The following is a 22,680-nucleotide window of genomic DNA, read 5'->3' on the forward strand; positions in this document are numbered from 1 at the left end:
TGCGCACCAGAGTGAAAAGTGTATTGTTGGAGTGTGGGATGTAGTGAGCGCCAGACATCCACTAAGCCAAAAGTGTCAGCCATTTCACTGAGCCACATCTGGGACTGTGGCAATACTCTAGGGGGTAGCCGGTCGCAGTCGCCGGACATGACAGAATTGAAGTCCCCGCCCAGGACCAACAAGCCGTCTGGCAGCCCAAGGAGAGTCCTGCCTAAATCAGCATAAGTGGTAGCCTGCAGTCCCGGGGGGATATAGACAACAACAAACACGACCTGCTTACCCTCCCACCTCCCCGAAACGGCAGCATACCGCCCACGCTCATCAAGGATAACATCGTCGATAGCAAGAGCAAGGGAAGACTTTACCATAATACCCACACCCCGGGAACCCGAGGTGAAACCCGCATGTGCAACCAGTCGATAACCCCGGCGGTCTAAGGCCTTGCAAGCATTGCCAATCAAGTGGGTCTCCTGAAGGAACACAACATCAGGGGCGTGGCGCCTCAAGAATTGCAGTACAATGCCCCGCTTAATCCTGTCACCCAAACCATTTACGTTCCAAGAAAGAATCCGCATTTCACCCCCCCCCCATTGCGACAAAAGCATTCCACACCCACCCCCCAGCAGGACCCACTATGAAAAGTCATTGCAAGATACGAAATACCATGAAACACAGAACAGAACAAATTAAACGAAACACAACCCAGTCCCCAAACACCAACCCCAAAACCCAAACCCGTTACAACACCCCCCTCCCTGCACCCCTGCTGACTAAAAAGCCACCCCCAACTGCAGTGTGCCTGTCGCCCCATACTTCTACACAAAGAACCCCCCGAGGAGGAAGGGAGAAATCACCCGTTACCGCACCGCCACGGGCAGAGTCATTAGGGACCAAGTCAATTTACACAGTACGTTGCATAGTCTCAATCGGAACCTCCAGGGCCTCAGTTACTCCTGGGCCGCTGCACCACCTTCCGCACCACCAGGGCCTCCGCTCCCAAAGTCATCTGCCGGCAACGAGTCCAACCAGTCGGCTGCACGTTCAGGTTGATCAAAGAAATAGGCACGCTCCCGATATTCGATCCGGAGCCGGGCCGGAAACAGCATGGCATACTTCAGTCCCCGGTCTCTCAGGCGACGCTTCACTCCAAGGAAACCTGATCTTTGTCGCTGCACTTGGGGAGTGAAATCGGGATATATGGAGACAGAGTTATTGTCATACTTCAGGGGACCATGTTTACGGGCGGCCTGGAGGATAGCATCCCTGTCCCGATAGTGAAAAAGCCTCGCGATGATAGGCCTCGGCGGATTCCCCGGCTTCACTTGACCTCCTGGAAAACGATAGGCGCGCTCCACGGCAAAGAACTTACTAAGTCCTGCCGGAGCCAGTTGGGCGACTATAAGTTCCTCGACCAAAAGATCGGTCGCTACAGCACCATCACCTTCCGGCACTCCGACAAGGCGTATGTTGTTCCGCCTGGCCCTGTTGTCATAGTCCTCCATCCGCTTGAGCAGTAAGTCGTGCGATGCACGCAGATTGCCAATTTCGGATTGCGCCTCAGCCATGTCGTTCACCAGGCTCGACGTTTTAAGATCCAGTGCCTTCACCCGCTCATTTGTTTTGGCCAAGTCGGCCCGAATCAGAGTCACATCCACCGCCACCGTGTCTATTTTGGACACTACGGCTTCGAATTGTTGACTCATGTCGGCCTTGAGTCCAGTAATGGCAGCCAAAAGGTCTTGGAGCGACACTTCCGAGGTAGACGATGTGTCCGTTTGAAGTCCTTCAGCACCCATGCATACGGCCCCGGGGGAGCCTCTCGGCTGGGTGTAGCGTTCGATCATGTTCGACTGGATCGATCCCCCCCGGGTCGCAGCCTTCCGGCGTTTTTCGGCCTCCGCTTTCGTTGCCATCTCGCGTTCAGTGTCGGCCGGATAGCCAGGGGAAGTGACGAGAAGGTAGAAAAGTCTCGAAACTCCGACGCGCCACTGAGACAGAGGTGTCGCGGCCTCCTTGCCAGTCCCACGGAGGATAGTGCAGGCTGAGAGGGCAGCAGGCGAGGCAGAGTAGGAGGTGACAGGAACAAAGGGAAGGAAACCGAAAGTGAAAGCAATACACCTCCGGCGGGCCAGATGCCAGGCAGCCGTTGTTGTTCAATTACAGGTCGGCCACAGTGGGCAGCCGAGTCCCCGGTCGCGCCCGCGGGCAGGCCAGAAAGTTGCAAATTTCAGAAAAATGGTCCCCAGGGTCCGATTTTGACCAGAAAAGGATCAGTAGCATCAGCGATGATGGCGCTGCAAAAGCCCGTCAAAATGACCAGGATAGGTGAAGGATAGATAAAGAAGGACGGCGCGGGTCTCGGGAGCTCTCTGCTCACGCGACCATCTTGGATGCCCGCGTAGCTCCTCCTCCCTTCACATCATTCTTTACAGCAGCAAAAGGTTCTGTAGAACTGAACCAAGGTTACACGCCCTTGAATGCCCTGATTTGGCAAATACATGTTTATGAATGGAACCAAAATCTCCTTAAGCCACTGAAAAATTTAATACATTATGAAGTGCATTTATACATTTGGCCCAACGGAAGCAAACAGACTACAACACAGAGAATGCAGTGATCTGATAAATTAAAGCCCAGGGCAGAAAACATGATGATGTGGCAACACAGTGTCATCTAATCATCCTACGACATTGATAGCAATCTCTTGACTTCCAGTAATATGAAATTGCCTAAACCCATTACACTAACTCTCTTCAATGAGTCTTACTCAGAACACTTAACTGCATTTAGGAACCCACGCTTGAAGGATCGTAAAGACCTTTCACCAGCACTCGCCTTCACAACCCCAGATTCAGAGTCCACCACCATAGTGGACGGGAGTGTTAGCAGTAGGGACTGCTTTACTGACATTGGATATTTTTGTCTACTAGTCCACTAATTATTTGGTTCAAAACCTGACATTGCCATTGTCCCCAACAGCATACAACTATTAATTTGAAACGTCAACTATAACAGGAAACTCCCGGAGAACAGTGTACCAAGACATAATATAAACGTCTACAACTCAGCACAAAACTGATTCTCATGCACCCCCCAAATATATATATTTTTTAACCCACTGCTTACCTCCTCATCCTTGTACCACGATAAAGATTCAGCTGTCAGCACGAACCAATATTCCTTTGATCCGCCCTTCATGATGCTGATGTTATTGAGAGTTAGCCATCCTCTTCGAATAACCTGAAGAAACAGAACCAGGAAAAAAGTGGGGGAGATTTGGAGAGCGGAGAAGGGGGAAGCAAAATTTACAGTCCACATCTCATAACCGTGTCATCCCCATCATGCTATTTGGGAAATGCCAGAGAACAAGATGGAACATAATGAAAACTATACCATAGGCTTAGCAAGTTCTTGAAATTCAAAAAATAAATACAAGGCAAGGACCGACATGGAACATTCGGCAGCGAGAATCCCTTAACCACCCTGTTTTGATTCCAAGCATAGCTTTCCGCAAACATGCAGTGATGAGCGAGTGTGACTGATTCTGGCAACAATTAAGCTTGATGATCCTTAGCAATAGTCAATCACCATGATCGCTTCTCTCTGTTGAATCGGATCTGGCAGATTCCACTCGAAAGGCAAGGGGAATGCCCACAGACGTGCAAAATCCAGTTCTTTTGCACAGAGGCACACTGAAGGCCATGTTGGAAGATATATGGGAGTTAAGCCTTGTGCCGGCCCTTTACTATTATTGCCAAATGCCACAGCTTTGTAAACTTATGAAATGCCCTGGTTTCCTTTGCGGCCTGTCACCGACACTGGGCTCCCAACACAAGTACTCCCCCAATTGCTTGCAAGAACCAGCAGAAAAGCGGAACAAAGGATAGTGGGCACCAGGATTTGCCAGGTCAGTTGCTAGTGAGGTCTTGGGTGTCAGTATGGGCAGGCTGGACCAACTTGTGCAAGGAAGCTATTACTAGTGATGGGTTGAAGGGCTGGAGCACTCATGAAAGGACACCACTTTTTCAAAGTGATGGTCTGAGCGATTAAAAAGGCTTGCATTTCTGTGCCTAGCAAAGCCTCTAAAACAAACTATCAAATCAGAATATGTTAATATGATTGCGCCAACCCTGCAATACTGCCACAGGCATTCTGTTGTCTGTCAATGATTGCTTTTTGAGCCACGTCTTAATCATGACCACAAATTACGGCCTGAACGGCTGAGAAAAAAACTTTCAAAAATACCATCATTCTCATTTATAGCTCACATAACCAGATTTATGGCCCAGAGTGTCCCAATGGCAGGGTGGAATGTGACACCATTTTGAAATCAATAAAAACAAGTAAGGTAAAACAGTGCTGACAAAATGAACCAGCTACAGACACTGAAGCCTGGCAGCCAGACGCAAAGCTCAGCAGCAGACAGACTGGGAATGCTACAGGAAGCTTGATTTGTTTGCAGATAGCAAACAGGTAATCAAGTAATACAGCTGATATTGGAGATCTGGTGCGAGGTACAGGTTATACAAAAAAAATTAAAACCTCATGGAGAAGGGTGAGGCAAGTGATAAGGATAGTGAAGGTGGATAACATTTTATTACATTTAATTGAAACACAGGCTAGAGAGAGAAGGGGATTTGCAAACCAAAAACAAACATACTCTTCTTACTGAACTTTGTAGGTTAAAATACCTATTGAGTCAAATCATACCCTTTTATCCTCTACTTTGTCTTGCTTTAAATAAACTACTTCACATCGTCCTGTGGACTCCTGCGTTTCATACCAGAATTTTGCCACTCGTCTTTGACGTGGTTTCTCAGGACCGAAGTCTCAGTCCCACATACCTTACCTATGCATATTGCGCTCTTTCCAGATGGAGCGAAAAATGAGTACAAGGTGATCATCAAAAACACTTTCCAAGTAACCAGGTTTCAGGACCAACGTTCATTCCAGAACGCACGGGACCTGAGAAAAACACCTCTGAGTATTATCTAGCAGTCCAGCTGACTATCAGAAAGTACCCAGTACCTTATGAAGGGAATAACTACAGAAAGCAAGAAAACAACACTGGCCCTTAGAAATAGGTACGGCTCGGCAAGCGTTTCAATGCTCGTAGTGTAGGTCACAAGCAAACAGAGCAAATACAAGGCTGGTTTCACCAAGCCACATCCACCACCGGAGCCTTGGGCAGGGAAACCAGTGGTTCCAGATATAGGGCCAGGAAGAATAGCAAAATCACAAAAATGACTTCTGTGTATTCTGCATTACCATAGCATTTCCAATCTACCAAATATGCATAAATGTATATATTGAAACGTACATAGCCTTAACCTGGCCAGGACACTGTGGACCATATGCTCTACAAATATATCCTCACACCAATCAACATATGGGCAAGATTTGATATGGTCGCCACTAAAGAAACCACATCTGACAAGCAAAAGTCATCCCTCACAAGAAACCGTATGTGGAATTTAATAGAAGTACATGGGCCAACCTACACAACACAGAATCAACATGCTATCTTTGAACCAAATCATAAGGGAGAGAAAGGGATGAAAATCTGCACTTCTCTGGAAATAACAAAATGGGTTAACATTTCAAATTAGGAGTTATTCCAAACAGTGAGGATTAATATGCTATTCAACAGTTGTAATTAGGTTAATAACACTGTGCAGGTTAGTAAGGACAGTAAAGCTGCACGCAGAAGAACGGGGTTAAGAGAAACGCAACACAGCCTGCATTCTATAGCTTGTTTGAGGTGCCAACGGTGCACAGCATAGGTACCTTATCCACAGCAATGGCAGACAACCAAAGCTACATGCAGGTGGTTTTATGACAATATTTTCGTTAACACGAGCAGCAAACTCTGTGCCACTACAATCCAGTTCCCAGGATGGATGGGCCTAGAGGAGCAGTCGGAAGGGACTTTTTAAAACTCGCCACGGGTGACCTAAAAGAAGCCCATTCAGACTTAGGTTAAAAACACCTCACACATGGAAATCTAGGAAGTGGGGGGCCTCCTTGCTTCTTATCAGGATCCTACTGAACAAGTTGTGAACCTAGGTATGGATTACTGCAGTCAGTTCTCTATGCACCCATTCAACTGTACATTATACAATTGTACAGAGCAAGACACAAGCTATACTAGAACTTGAGGATTGCAGGGACCACATAAGGAACCTTTAGTTCGCTGATGAACGTTGAATCCTTCAGGCCCCACCCCCAACTGGGACTGTGGTTTGCTGTTTTGATTGTAAAATTCTACAGATTGTACACATCTGCATTTATAGTTCATGCACTTGTATTGGTTCATGTTTATTTGTTTAAAAGCAAGATATTTAATCAAAACCAGGATGTAAGGGGGTAGACATTGCTCAGTAAAAAATCACATTGATTAGGCCTTGTTTCTATTAGGAGACTTGGTTCCAAGTGTTAAACAATTACAATACACAATCTGTGAGGCAGTAACCGGTCTTTTTGTAATGTCATGTTTGCTCGATTGAGGTAATGAAGTGCAATTTTACGTTTGTATTGTAGTAATAAGTATGTGAATGCACACTTTTAGTACAGTGGCACTAAATAACAGGATTGTGGGACATTTATTTTCATTGCTGTGTCTATGTATATGTACATCAGTATCTCTAACTCGAGATCTCTATCTATATGTAAATGTTACCTACATAACTGTCTGTTAGTGGTGTATGGCGCTGTTGTAGACATGGTTTGCATATTTCTGTCATCTAGTGTTGTGTCCAGACATTTGCATCTGATTTTTCTTTGAAGAAGTCAAAAGTCATAAGACCGGTTATGACACCCTTGGTCTAAAACACGCCAGCACACTGGCTCCACCTCAGATTGTTTTCCACTCAACGGTGGAGTAGTGGAAGTGAAGCTTAGTGTTAAAGACAGAGTGGGGAGTGCAGAGTCAAGAAAGTTTAAGGACAAGTAAAATAAGTGTTATCATTGCTTTCTTCCATGGAGGAGGGGGGGGGGCATATGAATCTACAACACTATACGTTATGAACAGATAGGTGCCGTACCACGTTTTATGTGCTCTGAATAGACTGTAAGCAGCCCCCCCCCCCCCCCCCAAGAGGCGGCTAGTGAGCAGATGATGTAGATGTTTGAAAACGCATTATTGATACTGCTGGGCCAACTAAAGCCTGATGATGTACTAGAATGACCATGCAATAATGCTTGAAGGTATGTGGTGTTGACCAAGTAACAACTTTGCAAATATCCATTGAAGGGATGTGACCTAAAAAAGCTAGGGTCGCTACCTTTTTACATGAAGAGTGGGCTCTAGGGAGCACAGAGAGTGCCTGTTCGCCTTGGCATAGCAAGTCTGGATGCACTTAACTCTCCACCTTACAGTGCCAGGTTTAAAGATGGCATGGGCCCTGTGGGGTAAGGCAAAGGCTACAAAAAAGCTCAGTAGACTTTCTAAAAAAAGAAAGACCCCACTCATATGTCTTAGGTAGACAATAACAATTAAGAAAGCCATTTTTCAAGACCAGAACTGTAGTTGACATGAGTGAAGGGGTTCATGCATCGTGTGGGGACCACACTGTAGTTCCAAACATGTGCAATAGGCATCTTTAGAGGTATTCTCTCTTTAGACCCCCTATGAGGTCTTTAATTTCTGGTGGGCAATTGCAGGAATGGTGTAACTGCAGTTAAGTGTAAGCATATTCCTTAAAGGGGTCTAACTGCTTGGAAATGCAGTAATGCATAAACCTTTTCACTTAGCGACGTAACAGGTGCAAGTAGAGGTTTTCACACTTTCAGCAGGATAAGCATGCAATTCTGTGGAAGATTGAGCATACCAAACCGTGGGGAACTCCGGTGCCAGATTGAGTGGTTCAGCTGTTTTGCATCTGGGTGTTTAAGCGGACACTGGTGATGAGTGAGAAGGTTATTTAAGTTGAGGGGAGCAGGGTCCAACCGGCTTCTGGATGTAGAACAAAGCTGTTGCGTTTTCTGCAATTAGTACTTTTTCCCCCAGCAGAAGTGCCAAATCCTTGCAGTATGGGGTGCCATAGGGGTCGGCCTTGAGTCCGACCCTATTCAACATCTATGTGGCCCCCCTTGCAAGGTTAGTAAAATCACAGGGGATGGAGGTCGTGTCATACGCCGATGACACCCAAATCATGGTGTCCCTGGCTCATTCTGTCACCACTTCCGCCGTCAACTTTAGGACTTGCATGCAGACAGTCTCGGACTGGATGATCCAAAACTCCCTAAAGTTGAATGGCGATAAAACAGAGATCCTGGTCTTTGGCAAGGACCAGGACATCTGGTCTAGTGAGTGGTGGCCTTCATCTTTGGGAACTTGTCCATCTCCCTTCCAATCGGCCAGAAATCTCGGCGTTATATTTGACACATCATTGTCCATGACTCTTCAGGTCAATCGTACAGTGGCCACCTGCTGGGGAGTCATCAAGATTCTTAAAAGAATCTTTCACTATCTTTCTCCCCAAGCACGTAAGCAGACTGTGATAGCACTGGTGGGTTCCAGGTTGGATTACTGCAACGCACTTTATGCAGACTACAACAAGGGACTCATTCAGCGTCTTCAGGTTGTTCAGAACGCGGCCGCGCGATTTGTCCTAGCTCTACCTAAAACATCCTCTGCTACAATGGCCAGAAAGAGTTTGCATTGGCTTCCTATACAACAGAGGATCTCTTTCAAGATCTTGTGTCTGGCCTTTAGAGCTCTCTCGACTGATTCTCTTAACACCCTGGGTTCCCTGCTAACTCGCCATCTGCCCAGCAGAACCCTCAGATCATCGGAGAAGAATCTGTTGGTGGTTCCCCGTGTTAGGAAGGTTCGTTGGGGCAGCAGAGCATTTTCCATTGTTGCCCCCAGGTTGTGGAACTCACTGCCATTGGAGATTAAAGCCCTACCGTCCCTGTCCCTTTTTAAAAAAGCGCTTAAAACTTGGTTCTTTATCAAGGCCTACCAGTAACGGAGATTATTTGCACCAGCTAGTTTCTCTTTGGTTAGGCGCCTTGACGCCCATTGGGCTCAGTTGCGCTATACAAATCTGTTTTCATTTCATTTTCATTTCATTTCAAGTGGGAGGAACACTTCCAGGGCTAGTCAGAAGGCTTGATGCTCCAAGTAGTTTATATGGCACCCATGGTGCAGATGGAGCCAGGTGCCTTGGACAGTTATTTTTTGGAGGTGAGCTCCTGACCCCACCCCACAAAAGACGCTTCAGTGGTGATGGTCATCTGCGGAAGCAAGTCTAGATAGGGGTTGCCTAACAACATGTTGCTATTCCAAAGCAATACCCTCCTTGCCATTATTATGACAATACAGAAGACCACCTTATGAGTGAGCAACCGGAAAATACAGATATGCGCACGTTTAAATGGAGAACACATTAGAAAGGTCAAAACTAAATTCAAATCTCCTGGGGGTAAGGAGAAAACAATTGTTGCTTTAAGGAAACGCATCACAACTGGTCATTTAAACAAAGAAAGCAGGTCTAGCAAACATAAAAAGGCCGAAAGAGCAGACCGAAATCATACACCTGTGCCCAAACCAAGGCCCTGCAGGGCTGAGAACAACACGAACAACAAATCCTTGGGACAGCTTGCCATGAAGTGGGTTGACTTGCTTATTCACGCACAAGGCCACAAACAAGCCCCAACGGCAGGTGTATACAGATTTGGTGAGAGGAACGCCTTGGTGCCAGGATGACTTCCATGACCTCTGGAGGAAGGTCATAAGTGGTCAACTGTTGCCGCTCAATCCCCGAGCATGAAAGGGGAGGGTGTGCAGATTTGAGTACAGGACCCTGCCTTTCTGCTGCGACAGGAGATCCCACTAAAAGGGCAGCCAGATAGGTGACCTGATGCTCATGCTCAGGGTTTCGGGATATCATACTCTCCTTGCCAAATCAGGAGTCACTAGGATGACTTGGCCCTGTCATTCCTCATCTTCTTCAGAAGTCTGGGCAGTAGTAGTACTGGCTGGAAGGCGTACAGGAGTCCTGGGTTCCACTCTAAGCAGAATGAGTCTCCAAAAGTGGACCACTTTAGAACTTCCACCATGCAGAAGTGTTAACGTTGCACGTTTCTGGAGGTGGCAAACAGATCTAGCAAAGGTTCTCCAAATTTGTGGAAAATACCTTGTGCCACCTCTAGTGCAACAGTCATTCACAATCCCCAAGTCATATATGGCTGAGTTTGTACCCTGATGTTCAAAGATCCCAGCCAGGCACTAAACCCGCAGGAAAACCACCTGGCATTACAGCCATATCCAGGGCCTCCTGGTACAGAGCCCATGACCCGCCCCTCCCTTGCTTGTTGAAGTACCACATGGTAGTGGTATCTGTGAACACCTGAAATAGCCTTCCTTTGATGGATGGCAGGAAGGCTCAACAAGCAAATGGCTCTCAACTCCAAAACGTTGATGTGGAGCAGAGTCTCAACCAAAGACTAAAAGACTAAATGCCTCTATTACCCACCTCTCCCAGGGGGCTACCCCAACTCATAAATGATATATTGGTCACCAGTGTCAGCTATGGGTGCGGTAGAAAAGGGGATTTGCCACTGACCCAATCGTGGTCCAATATCCTCCATTGCAGATCTTTCTCTTCCAAAACCTGGACCAAATCTCATAGATCCCCCTGATGCTGTGCACACTGAGGCTTCAGAGCCCGTATATACCACTTAGCATTCCTGACCAGTAGGATGTAGGAGGCTAGCAGTCCCAGCAGCCTCAGGGTCATCCTTGCTGAAATCCAGGACCGAGGCTAAAACACCAATATCGTAGCTTGAATGTCCTGGACTCTGTGATTCAGGGGGGTAGGTGTGAAATTGCACCGTATACAGAATAGCTCAGATAAAAGGGAGTGTCTGTGAAAGATTCAGAAGTGCCTTCAACGAATTCATAGTCAACCCTAATGATATTAAAAGATTTGCTGTATCGTTGAGGTGCATGACGACTGCCTGGGGCGAACACCCCTCCAGCAGCCAGTTGTTGAGGTAGAGGAAGACTCCGACTGTAGATGAGCTGCGACCACCGCCATCACTTTGGTGAACACCTGAGGGCTCTGGTGAGGCCAAAGGGGAGATCAGTGAACTGGAAATGCTTCTAACCCATTGTAAACAGCAAGTCTCAGTAGGCCTGCAGGAAAGGGATGTGGAAATAAGCTTCTTGCCAGTCAACGGCTACCACCCAGTCTCCGGGTCAAGGGCAGACGGGACCCGGGCCAAGGTTAATATTTCGAATATGTTCTTTCGCAGGAAGGTGTTTAGAGGGCAAAGATCCAATATGGGATGAAGGCTTTCTTTTTCGGCACCAGAAAGAGAACAACGTCCACATCCTACTTCTGAGACCAGCCCCGCTCTTTGGCCAAAAAAGCCTGCACTTCCGGTCTTAAAAGAAACAAATGGTCCTCAGTTAGCCCTTCATGGGAGTGTGCCAAAGGAGGTGGGATATCCAGGAATGGAAGGGCCTAGCCTTGTTTAACGATCTGTAACACCCACCTCTTCTGCGGTGATGGCCTTCCACCCTCATAACAAATATCAGATCCTGCTACCAACAGGTTGGCTGTGTGTTGCTAGGGACATGTCAAACAGGCGTTGGGGCTGTGGCAGCCAGAGTGGCTGTAAACTGGGATGCTCTCTGCTCCTGTTGACCATGTAATCAATGGTAAATCCAGGCCACAAAGGGCTGGGGAGGCTGCTGAGCCTGTATCATCTATTGGCAATACTGAAACCCCCTACTAAACCCACATATGAGACGAAATTGGGAAGGTGGCTGAAGTGGAGTGGAGTGGAAGACAACACAAGGGAGCAGGCTGTGGCTCTTATCTTTGAAGTACTGTAGTGCACCTGCAGTGCCCCTGAAAAGTTGGTCACTGTCAAAAGGCATTTGCATAAGGCTTGATTAGACATTACCAGAAAAAACAGTGGACTGCAGCCATGCGCGTCTCCGCAGGGCCGCACTGGTACCAATAACTCTGCTCAATGAGACAATGTGTCAAGGCAAAGGCAGACTGTGAACTTGACTGAATCACTGTTATCTTGCCAGGCTTGTGAGAGGATAGCTCAGGCTTCCTCAGGTACAAGAGGTACATCCTGGGACACACTGAGTTCCATAAGGCATGGATGTAGCAACTCAGGAGATGTGGTACTGACAGAAGGTAGGGTAAGATTGGTGGACAAGAACACTCTGCACCCGAAAGGTTAGCTCCTTTTCTTCTTACTATCTGGAGGGGTGGGTGGGAACACATTTGAGTTGACTTTACTGGACTAAGCCTGCACTACCAGACTAGGGAAGGGATATTGGGTGAGAAAGGCCTGGTCCCCAGGTGCAGGACTGTGACTGAGGACAACCTGGCAGATGACTGGGCCTCCATGCAGGGCTTGGCCCAGCTCTCCAAAAGGGTGTCATCCAGAGCCTTGTTAACAGGGAGGAGAGGTTCTGAAAAGGGTTTTCCAGATTGTAGGACCTCAGGAAGCACATTAGTCTTGACTTCTTGGATGGCAGATGATGGTAATGGATTTCTGCATCTCTGTACACCACTCTGGTGAATGACGTTCTCTCTTTTCTGTATCCACCCCAGGAGAAGAGAACATTACATTGTCTGAAGTATCCAGATCTCTGGTGTCTTGGAGATCATCATACCAGCTGTCGTACTGGAATAGCTAAGCAACTTTATCCCCTGCACCACATGTGTAAGCGCCAGTAACAAATAAAGCATGAATAAAATGCTCCCTGCCTTGGGGTAGGAGGGACAGTGTCAATGTCAGATGGATTGCCCATGTGGAAATGAACAAGTAGTGTCAAGCACAGCCTAGGACCAGTTTGATGTGGCCCATGTGAGTCGAACAGCATCAGGGGTCGGCTGTCGTTGTCCAGCACTGATGAAGTTGACATTGGCATAATTGGATCAAGCTCTGTCTAGTGCGTGGTGCCAGAAATGGGACTTGTGCCGGAGGCGGAAAAATCTACGTACGGATTCAGAGGACCCAACCGACACCAAGGGAGCTCCTGCTGGCAGGAGTCTAGTTGGGAGGTCTCTCAGGTCCATCATGGGACCCGAAGACATTCCAGAGGGCGCCTGTTGAGTAAATAAGTGCATCATCGCATCGGGAAACTCCTTGAGCTGTAAAGGAGCTGCCCCCGGGCTGGTAAGTGGAAGGGGGATCAGGAACAGGTTCTGTGAAACGGCGGTTGGAGTGGGTACTGGAGGCACAATGACATCCCCACACCCTCGCTGGGGACTTGGGAGGGGAACAACGGGATTGAGTCTGGCTTAGACAACTTCTTTTTCTTGAGCTTACCCGAAAACCTTGACTTGTCGTGGAAGTGGGATCTTCCCCTTTACTTTGACAGACTCTATTTCTTCTGGTGCACTGTGACCAACAAATTCCTTTCTCAGTCCAGTAGCCTTTGGCTGCATCAGGGCACAGTCACTGCATGCCCCAAAGTCATGGGACAACAGATGCACCGTAGGCAGACCAAGTAGGGATCAGTTACAGACATCTATCTGTGAATTTTCCACAAAGCTTAAACCCTGTTGATAGGTTGGGAGATATGTCCCTGGCACACTGGCAACTAACGGCACAAAATTACATTGACAAATGGTCTCAAAGAGACATGGGGTAGCTCTGAATTCATCTCTGTAGGCACAGAAAGAAAGAACAGATGGCAGCGCACAAAAACATCACCTATGTGGGCCAGCGCACTTCACACTGGCTGCAGAGGACATAGACATGGAGCCCCAGGCTCCACCTCCTGTCATGCATGGTTACTGCTTCAACGTTTTTCAAGATCTAGTCTGATGATTGGGGAATGGATGAGGAATCTGATGTATAAAGGTCTATCATAATATGGATATTCGGGGCCTTAGTGCTGTGAGATGGTGTGGATGTGTGGTACGGTTTAATGCCCTTAGATAGAACCTTCGAAGGAATCAATCCAGCCTCTTGAATCCTAAGCATCCCGGCTGGAGAAGTGGAATCCGAAGGGTTGTGCTTTTTATGGCTCTACGCCAGGCTTGATGGCAGACTCCAGTGGAAGAGATTATCTGCTTCTGTTGATGTCCCTTTTGAGGCTTAAGACTGACCTTGAACTGCTGTAGAGAGGCGTGGCATCAACTTAGCCGTGGGTCATAAGGCTGGTGTATGTTGCATTGCTCAATCGAGGAACTCGACCTCCTCCATGTCAGAGGCCTTGGAGGAGACTGCCTCTGGAATCTCCTTGGCTTGACTCTACAGAATGCATATTTGGGGAGGGGGGGGCACAGATTCCTCTTCCTTTGCCTTCGGCATATCTTCTGCTTCAAATAAGAGGGGCGTCTCTGACGAGGCCTGTCTTTACAGCCTGTGATATTCCACCTCCTTTCCCCTGTCACCTTAAGGCTTTTGGCAGCACGAGGTTCACTCCATACGAATTCCAGGGAAATTCCATGTTACACTAAGGACAGAATGGAAGGGTGGCATTTCCAGTGCTCAAGACTAGACAAGAACAGCAGCTAAAGACAGCTGTGCATTGAAGTTTAACGGTGCGCAACAGTTGATCTGAAGTCCCAGCATCACAAACGGACAAATTCTCACATTCACATTGTTTTCATAACGTTTGAAAGCGGAAATGCTGGGACAGGGAAGACAGAACCAGTGTGTTACCACATCGATCCCTGAGCAACGATCCAGAATGTCTGAACCAGATGACTGAAGAGAGCAATCCAATCGGAGCCAGTGTGCTGGTATATTGTGTACCAAGGGTGGAGTCACAACAGGTCTTGTGACGCGGACTCCCTCAAAGAAAACCAAGGTGCAAAAGTCAACACACACACACACACACACACACACATACATACCTAGAACAGCTAATCATGTGAGATGTTGGTTTATTCATGAATGCTAAAAAGCCTATAAATCTTTTTTTTTTAAATCACCAAAGAGGTGCCTCAGGACTAGGTAGCAGTTAGAACTGCAAGAGTTCTTTAAAATCAAGCAATTCAAAAAAGTAAAGCAGAAATTAGAACTACAGCCTGTGAGGACCTTGAAAGTGCTGCCCTCCAAAAGGATAACATTGTGTTTTGAGAGATAGTAAATCAACCCTTTTTTTCTGGAAAGACAACCACAGGTATTGAATGCCACATTATGGAACAGGTATTTCACTGATATGTTGAACCCAACTAATAAAAGCAACAAACTGTTACCTCTAAATGACTGTTTTGTTTCGCCTGCAGACCTTTTAAACTTTAGCAAGATCATTACGATAGTGAAATCTACACAGCGATTTTATGTGCTGCCACAGGGAAAGAGCCAGGACCAGATGGGGTTCATCTGAGCTTTCAAAACAATCATGACTTCTGGCTTCCACCATAACAAATGTTTTTAAAGGGACTTCTAGAGACTTGAAGGGAATCTATAGTAGAACACACATTTAAAAAAGGTGAAAGAGATTCCCTCTCCCATTAGAGGCCGATCTCTTTGCCAGATGCTTCATCTAAAAAAATGTGATAGGATAATTTTAGCAAAACTAGAAGATTGGGCGGTGGATAAATCCTTAACTGAAGTGCAATATAGATTTTGCCCAGGTTTTTGAACAATGGAGCAACCCTAGAGCCGTACATTATTCCTAGGTGGATAGGTCAAGGCCAGAAGAAGAACCCTTCACATGGCTTTATGGACCTCTCCTGTGCCTTCAACTTAGTGGTCGGGGATATCCTATGGGGCATTCTGGCTCAGGCAGGGGTTGAACCCGTATTATTGCACATTCTAAAATGTTTACATCAAGAAACCCATAAGAGGATTTGATATTTTTAACAAGGAGTGTGGACTCCCCCATTCATGTTGAGCCCCTTTTCTATTTTTAGCTTATATAGATGCCGTAGAAAACTTTTTAACAACAAGCGCCTGTGACGTTCCAAAAATCGGCTCTCGTTTATTGTTCCTTTTTTATTGTATGTTGATGATGATGATGATGATGTATTAATCACACGAACCGCAAATGGGCTATAATCACTTTTAAATGGTTTTAACCAAATCACACAAGAGATTAATCTCACGGTGAACCATGAGTAATCCTAGGGAATACTTGATGCCCAGAGAATACCTACTTAAATAAATATTTTAATGGAGGAACGGAAATTTCAAAGACTAGAGCTTTTAATTATGTAGGCCTTACATTTAACGAGATTTTGAACTGGGATACATTAATTGTTCAGAGGAAACATGAGATGGAGGCTTCTTGTACAACAATTTCTAGTTTCTCCAGAAAGCTAGGACTTAAGCCTGTTGCAGAAATGGTCATGCTGTACAATGCATGGGCACATATGGAGCCGGAGTCTGGGGGTATACTGCAACCAAGGCCCTGCAGAGAGTAAAGAAGAAACAAGTTACTTACCTGTAACTTTAGTTCTCCAGTATTGGTAACTTTCATAGATTCCCATAGCTTGTATCATTCCCCGTCGTCAGAATGGGAGCCTCGGAAATAAAATATATTATATACATATATATACATATACATAGGTAGATAAACCAAAAGAGGTACAAAAGAGGAAAAATTAGGCCTAGGCCTTATACTATTTTGTAGCCTATAGGTGTCCTTTTGTAAAAAGACCCAAATATAGAGCACCAACCAATCAGATAAGCCTCACCCTTGGGAACATTCCTGAGAAAGCTCAGAGCCTCAGATTTTCATAGCCGTTGTATAGCCCTAATGACATATGCCAAAAAGGAATGAGCTTTCCTAGGGGAGGTGGGTGGGCGCATGGGAATCTATGAAAGTTACCAATACTGGAGAACTAAAGTTACAGGTAAGTAACTTGTTTCTTACTCCAGTATTGGAACTTTTATAGATTCCCATAGCTGGTATCAGAATAGATAGCAGTTAGTATGCTTAGCACATTTCGTGTATAAAGTCTCAATAACTTCACATAATATGTCATGAATTCACCAGAATATCATAATACAACAACAGTATAAATAACGAAATTTGAAAGAAAGAAAGGAGGGTAGAAAGGAAAGCTCACCGCTCACTGGAAGAGATTTCTCAGGACCGCTTGACCAACAGTTGCATCCCCTTTAGCAGAGGAGTCCAAGCAGTAGTGCCTTGTGAAGGAATGAGTACTGCTCCAGGTGGCCGCTCTGCAGATGTCCTTAATCGATACTCCTGCAAACAGCGCTGCTGAAGATGAGATAGATCTTGTGGAGTGTGCTTTAACTTGTCCTTCCAGGGGCTTCCCCGCCGCCTGGTGCAAGAAACGGATTGCACTAGATATCCATCTGGAGATCCCTTGCTTTGATAACGGAAACCCCTTTCGAGGGGCCCCAAAAGCCACAAACAGCTCAGGTGATTCCCTAAACCCAGCTGTGCGTTGAAGATAGAATTTTAGACATCTCTGGACGTCTAGAGAATGAAGTGCCCTTTCGGCCGGAGTGGAAGGCCGAGGAAAAAATGAATTCAGAACCACCGGTTTATTCAGGTGAAAGTCCGTAGGAACCTTAGGAATAAACTTGGGGTTCATTCTAAGGATCAAGGTATCATTCTTGAACTGTAAGAAGGGCGCTTTGATGGTCAGAGCCTGTAGTTCTCCCACCCTCCTCGCAGAGGTGAGCGAGGAGAAGAGCCACCTTCCATGACAAGAATTCCAAGTCAGACTTATGAATTGGTTCAAAGGGGGGCCTCATTAGTTGGGCCAGGACCACATTTAGATGCCATACAGGAGGTGGAGGCCGGATTGGTGGAAACATTCTAAACAGTCCTTTCAAGAATTGCTTAATGACTCTTGTCGACAAAAGAGAAAGACCCGACCTTGTCCTTCTGTATCTGGAGATTGCCGCCAAGTGGACCTTGATGGAAGAATGTGCAAGACCTGCATGAGCCAATGACAGGATATATGGCAAGAGTTGATGCGGAGCAGACGAAAAAGGGTGCACATCTACTCGCTGACACCATATTTAGAAACGTTTCCACTTTGCTCTATACGTCCTATTCGTGCTAGGAGCTCGTGCCTGAGCCAAGATGTTTCTGCATTCGTCAGAATTGTCTAGATCCCGGAACTATCTGTGCTCAGGAGCCATGCTGCCAATTGAAGCGAGTTCGGGTTGAGAACTTGGCCGTTGGACATTGACAGAAGAGACTGGCTGGGTCGGAGATGCATGGGATGGTCTTGAGACAGAAGGAGGAGTTCCGTGAACCAAAACTGGCGAGCCCAGGCGGGAGCTATCAGAATAATTTTGCATCGGTCTATCTTGAGTTTCCTGAGGACTCGAGGAATTCGGGGAAACGGAGGAAAGGCGTAAACAAATGCGCCGGACCAAGACATCAAAAGAGCATTCCCCAGCGATCCCAGATGGTGTTCCCTGCTTGCATATTACCGGCATTTCTTGTTTACCGGCATGGCGAACAGGTCGATCGGTGGTGTCCCCCATTGGGCGAAGATCTCCTTGACCACTGAATCGTCCAATTCTCATTCGTGAGAAATCGCTCTTAGGCGGCTTAGAGTATCCGCCTTTGTGTTGTCTACACCTGGCAGATGCTCTGCCACAAGCGTGATGTTCTGCGAAATCGCCCATTCCCACAGCAGCTGAGCTTCCTTGGACAGCTGTGACGATCTTGTGCCTCCCTGCTTGTTGACATAGTGCATGGCCGTGGTGTTGTCCGTACGCACTAGGATGGATGAGTTAGTTATCCTTGGGAGGAAAGCTAACAGAGCCAACCGAATGGCTCTCCGCTCCAGAACATTTATATGAAGACGACGTTCCACTGGCGTCCAATGCCCACTTACTTGGAGGTCTTGCATGACCGCTCCCCATTCTTGAAGGGAGGCATCTGTTGTAATGATCGAGGAGCCGGAGGCATTCTGAAACTGAGACCCACTTAGAGGTGAGAACTTTTTATCCACCAGGCAGCCGCCTGTTTCATCTGTAGGGTGACCTTGACTTTGTCGTTGAAAGAACCGTCCACTTGCCTCCACTGAAGGTCTAGTTGCTTTTGTAAGGGAAGCATTTGCAGTCTGCAGTGCGGAATCAATTGAATACAAGATGAAATCGACCCTAGAAGAGACTTGTACATCCTGAATGACACTGAATGCTTCTTTCGCAGTCGACTGGCCGAAGAAATGAGTTTTGCTCGTCTTTCTCCTGATGGGAAGGCTTTGCAAACCTGCGCGTCGATAAAAGCACCCAGGAATTTCCCAGAATTGGCCGGCCGAAGGACCGATTTCTCTGTTGAGCTGGAAGCCTAGTTGATCGAAGAGACGCAAACATGTCTCTACTGCTCCTGCCGCCGCTTGGTAACTTGGTGCCTTCAGCAGCCAGTCGTCCAAGTATGGAAAGACTTCTAGCGACTGCCTTCTCAAAAAAGCTGCCACCGGGGCCAGCACCTTTGTGAATATCCGCGGCGCTGATCTCAACCCAAACGGGAGCACCATGAATTGGAAGTGACTCTTGCCCACTGTGAAGCAAAGGAAACGTCTGTGAGCTGGGTGGATCGGGATATGGGAGTAGGCATCTTCCAGGTCTAACGTAGCCATAAAATCGCCTGGATTCAGGAGGCGCAAGATGTCCTGGAGTGAGATCATCCAAAATGAAAGTTTCACGAGATAGGTCTTGAGCTCCCTTAAGTCCAGGATCGGACGCCACTTATCCTTTGTTTTGCGAATCAGGAAAAACCTGGAATAGAAGCTTTCGACTCTTTGTGATAACGGGACATGTTGGATCGCCCCTTCTGAAGCATTTGTTGAACTTCCAATAGCAGAAGGCTTAGGTGTTTCGTGGTGGTGGCGTGGGGAGCTCTGTAAGGTGGAAAATCCTGGAATTCTAATGTGTGTCCCTGACGGATGATGTTCAATACCCACTGATCCGATGTTATCTGTTCCCAGCTGCTCAGATGTTGAGAGATCCTGCCGCCCACTGGAGACACATGGGGCGGAAGAACAGTTGGCAGAGTCAGGAGGCCGCTATTGACACTTGGAGGCGTCCCTGCCTTGACGACCCTGTCGCCCACGTGAGCTTTGGCGAGAGAAAGATTGCGATTGCCGCTGATAGTACTGATTACCGTACGGAGGCCTGTACGATTGCGATTGCTGAGAATAGCGTTGTTGTTAGTAGCCACCTCTTGTCGATGTGAAGCCTTGTCCTCTTGCCCCACAGAAAGGTGTCTTCCTATATTGCAGGGTGCCCAAGGACCGAGCTGTCTCCGTGTCCTTTTTTATCCCCTGTAGTGCATCATCAACATGTTTCCCAAAAAGAATGTCTCCGTCAAAGGGTAAGTCCAGGATTTTATTCTGGACTTCTGGACGAAACCAAGTCGCTCACAACCAACCCTGCCGTCTAAGAACAGCTGCTCCACCTAGAGCGCGGAAAGCGGTGGTAGCGATGTCCATCACGCAGTCTATTATTTCCGATGAGGAACGTTGTCCCTCCTCCAGGAGTTTCTGGGCCTCAGCCTTAGGATCGCCCGGGAGCTGGTCCGGGTATGGCGAGACGTCACTCCACATCGGACGGTCGTACCGTGCTAGGATTGCTAGGGCATTGGAAGCCCTGACCAGCAAACTAGCAATACACGAAAAACGCTTCCCTGCGTTATCTAATCGTCTTCCTTCCCTGTCCGGTGGAGCTGTTAGAGGAGCAGATGGATTGCGTGACTTTCGTTGAGCTGCTTGCGATATCACCGAATCCGGTCTTGGTTGGCCAATAATGCAAGCAGGACTTATCCGGCGCCTTATATTTCTTTTCCAAGCGCGGGAGGACTGGAATGACCATAGCCGGCGCCTGCATCACTTTCTTTCCCTCTTCCCATATGTGGTCCACGAGGGGAATGGAGCGGACAGCCTTGCGATATGACTCCTTGAAATCATATAAAAAACAATCCGTGGAAGTTGAAGGCATGGTGAGTTTAAAACGTGCCGTGGCTCTATCCATTAAGTTGTGAAAACTTCCCACGTCCACCGGAGGCGAGTCTATCGGGTCCGGTATTGGGGATGCCGGATCTGGAATAACATTGATCCCATTCAACATCAGGATCTTGAGCCTGATTATCTCCTTCATCATCCTCTGAAGTGTCAACACGGGTAGGCTCTACCTGCTGAGGAACTTCTACAGCCTCCTCTACATGCGGGGGCAGTGAAGAGCAAGTAGCCGACAATTGTGGTTGCTCCTGCGCCTGTCCTTGCACTGGACGCAACGCTTGCCTGCTGCGATATTCTTCCAACATAGCTCGTAAGTCCGTAAGCAGAGTAATCGGCATTGAGACCATACCCTGCTGATCCGGGACTTCCTGGTATGCTACACGATCCTGCTGCTGCTGCTGTTGTGGATGATAAAAATATTCACTCTCTAGCTCAGAGTCATGAAATTTTAGGTGTAATTGTGATGGACTATACGCATCCCCAAAGTCACCATCTTCCTCATTCGAGTACTCTTCTTCGTCAAACAATAAGGCCGGAGGTAACGGAGCTACCTTCCGCGGCGAAGTCATATCCGGTGTAATAAGTCTTTTCCTAGGGTTCTCAGCCCTCACCAATTTCGACCCTTCCATCGTCGACGGTGGCGTCGTCGAGGTAGTCGACGGCAGAATTGACATTGTCGTCGTCAAATTCATCGTCGACGGGATTGCCATCGTCGGCGTGATTGCCATCGTCGACGGGATTGCCATCGTCGACGGGATTGCCATCGTCGACGGGATTGCCGTCGTCGACGGGATTGACGTCGTCGACGGGATTGACGTCGTCGACAGAGTTGTCGTCGTCGACAGAGTTGTCGTCGTCGACAGTTGTCGTCGTCGACGCTGTTGTTGTCGACGGTGTTGTTCTCGTCGTCGACGATGTTACCTTCGTCGACGGGAGCTTCTTCTTCGTCAATGGCAAAGGAGATGACGTCGGCGGCGGTAAACTCGAAGACGATGTCGTCGACAAAGTTTTTGATTCTTTACTCTTGGCAGCTGAAGGAAACTCCACAGCTGGCTTCTTGAAAGATTTAGAACCATCAGCCTGATGGGATGGCCCAGCCGAGTCATCATCTTTCTTTGACTTTGGTACCTGAGGTACCGGCCTCTCCCTCTCCTTTTCACTTCCGTGAGGAGATTCGCCAGGCCCAGGCTTACCAGACCTGTCGGATGTCCCACGCACAGCCTTCGAGGGGGGTCCCGAAGAAACTGAAGCAGATGACCTACCCCTCTTCTGTGACCTTTTAGAAGAAGTAGATGAAGCAGCATCCTCTTCATCACTAGAAATAATCCTATCTCTCGTTTTCATCTTCTGTAACCAAGTCAGCAGACGCCCCTCACGGTCACGAAGGGTCTTAGTCGAAAAGGTTCTGCAGATCTTACAATCTGCCACCTTATGATCTGGGTATAAGCAATATATACAATCCTTGTGCTTATCCTCAGCAAATAGTCGTTTTTTAGAACATGTGGCACAAGGCCTGAACAGGCTTTTCTTCTCCTTGTCAGCCATCAAATAAAGTTGTTAACAAATCCTGTCAAGATTTTGAAGAAACAGTACCTCAAAAGAAAACTAGAGCAGAGCTCTATGGGGACTCCCCATCACCAACATGCGGTAGAAAATCTGAGGCTCTGAGCTTTCTCAGGAAGGTTCCACAGGGTGAGGCTGATCTGATTGGTTGGTGCTCTATATTTGGGTCTTTTTACAAAAGGACACCTATAGGCTACAAAATAATATAAGGCCTAGGCCTAATTTT

The 22,680-nt window shown here is 47.4% G+C and overlaps 1 protein-coding gene across 3 annotated transcripts in view; it reads right to left on the bottom strand.

Annotated features, from left to right (window-relative positions):
• The window catches only part of DNM2 (dynamin 2), a 799,525-nt gene that overhangs the window by 289,400 nt on the left and 487,445 nt on the right, over window positions 1-22,680 (bottom strand). For all 3 annotated transcript variants that reach the window (XM_086961600.1, XM_086961585.1, XM_086961594.1), the window contains exon 14: window positions 3,127-3,240. In XM_086961600.1, coding sequence (XP_086817726.1) covers window positions 3,127-3,240 — 114 coding nt within the window. The remainder of the gene's footprint in view (window positions 1-3,126; window positions 3,241-22,680) is intronic.

This window comes from Lissotriton vulgaris, chromosome 1_1, assembly GCF_964263255.1.
Source record: "Lissotriton vulgaris chromosome 1_1, aLisVul1.2, whole genome shotgun sequence".
NCBI classification, from domain to species: domain Eukaryota; kingdom Metazoa; phylum Chordata; class Amphibia; order Caudata; family Salamandridae; genus Lissotriton; species Lissotriton vulgaris.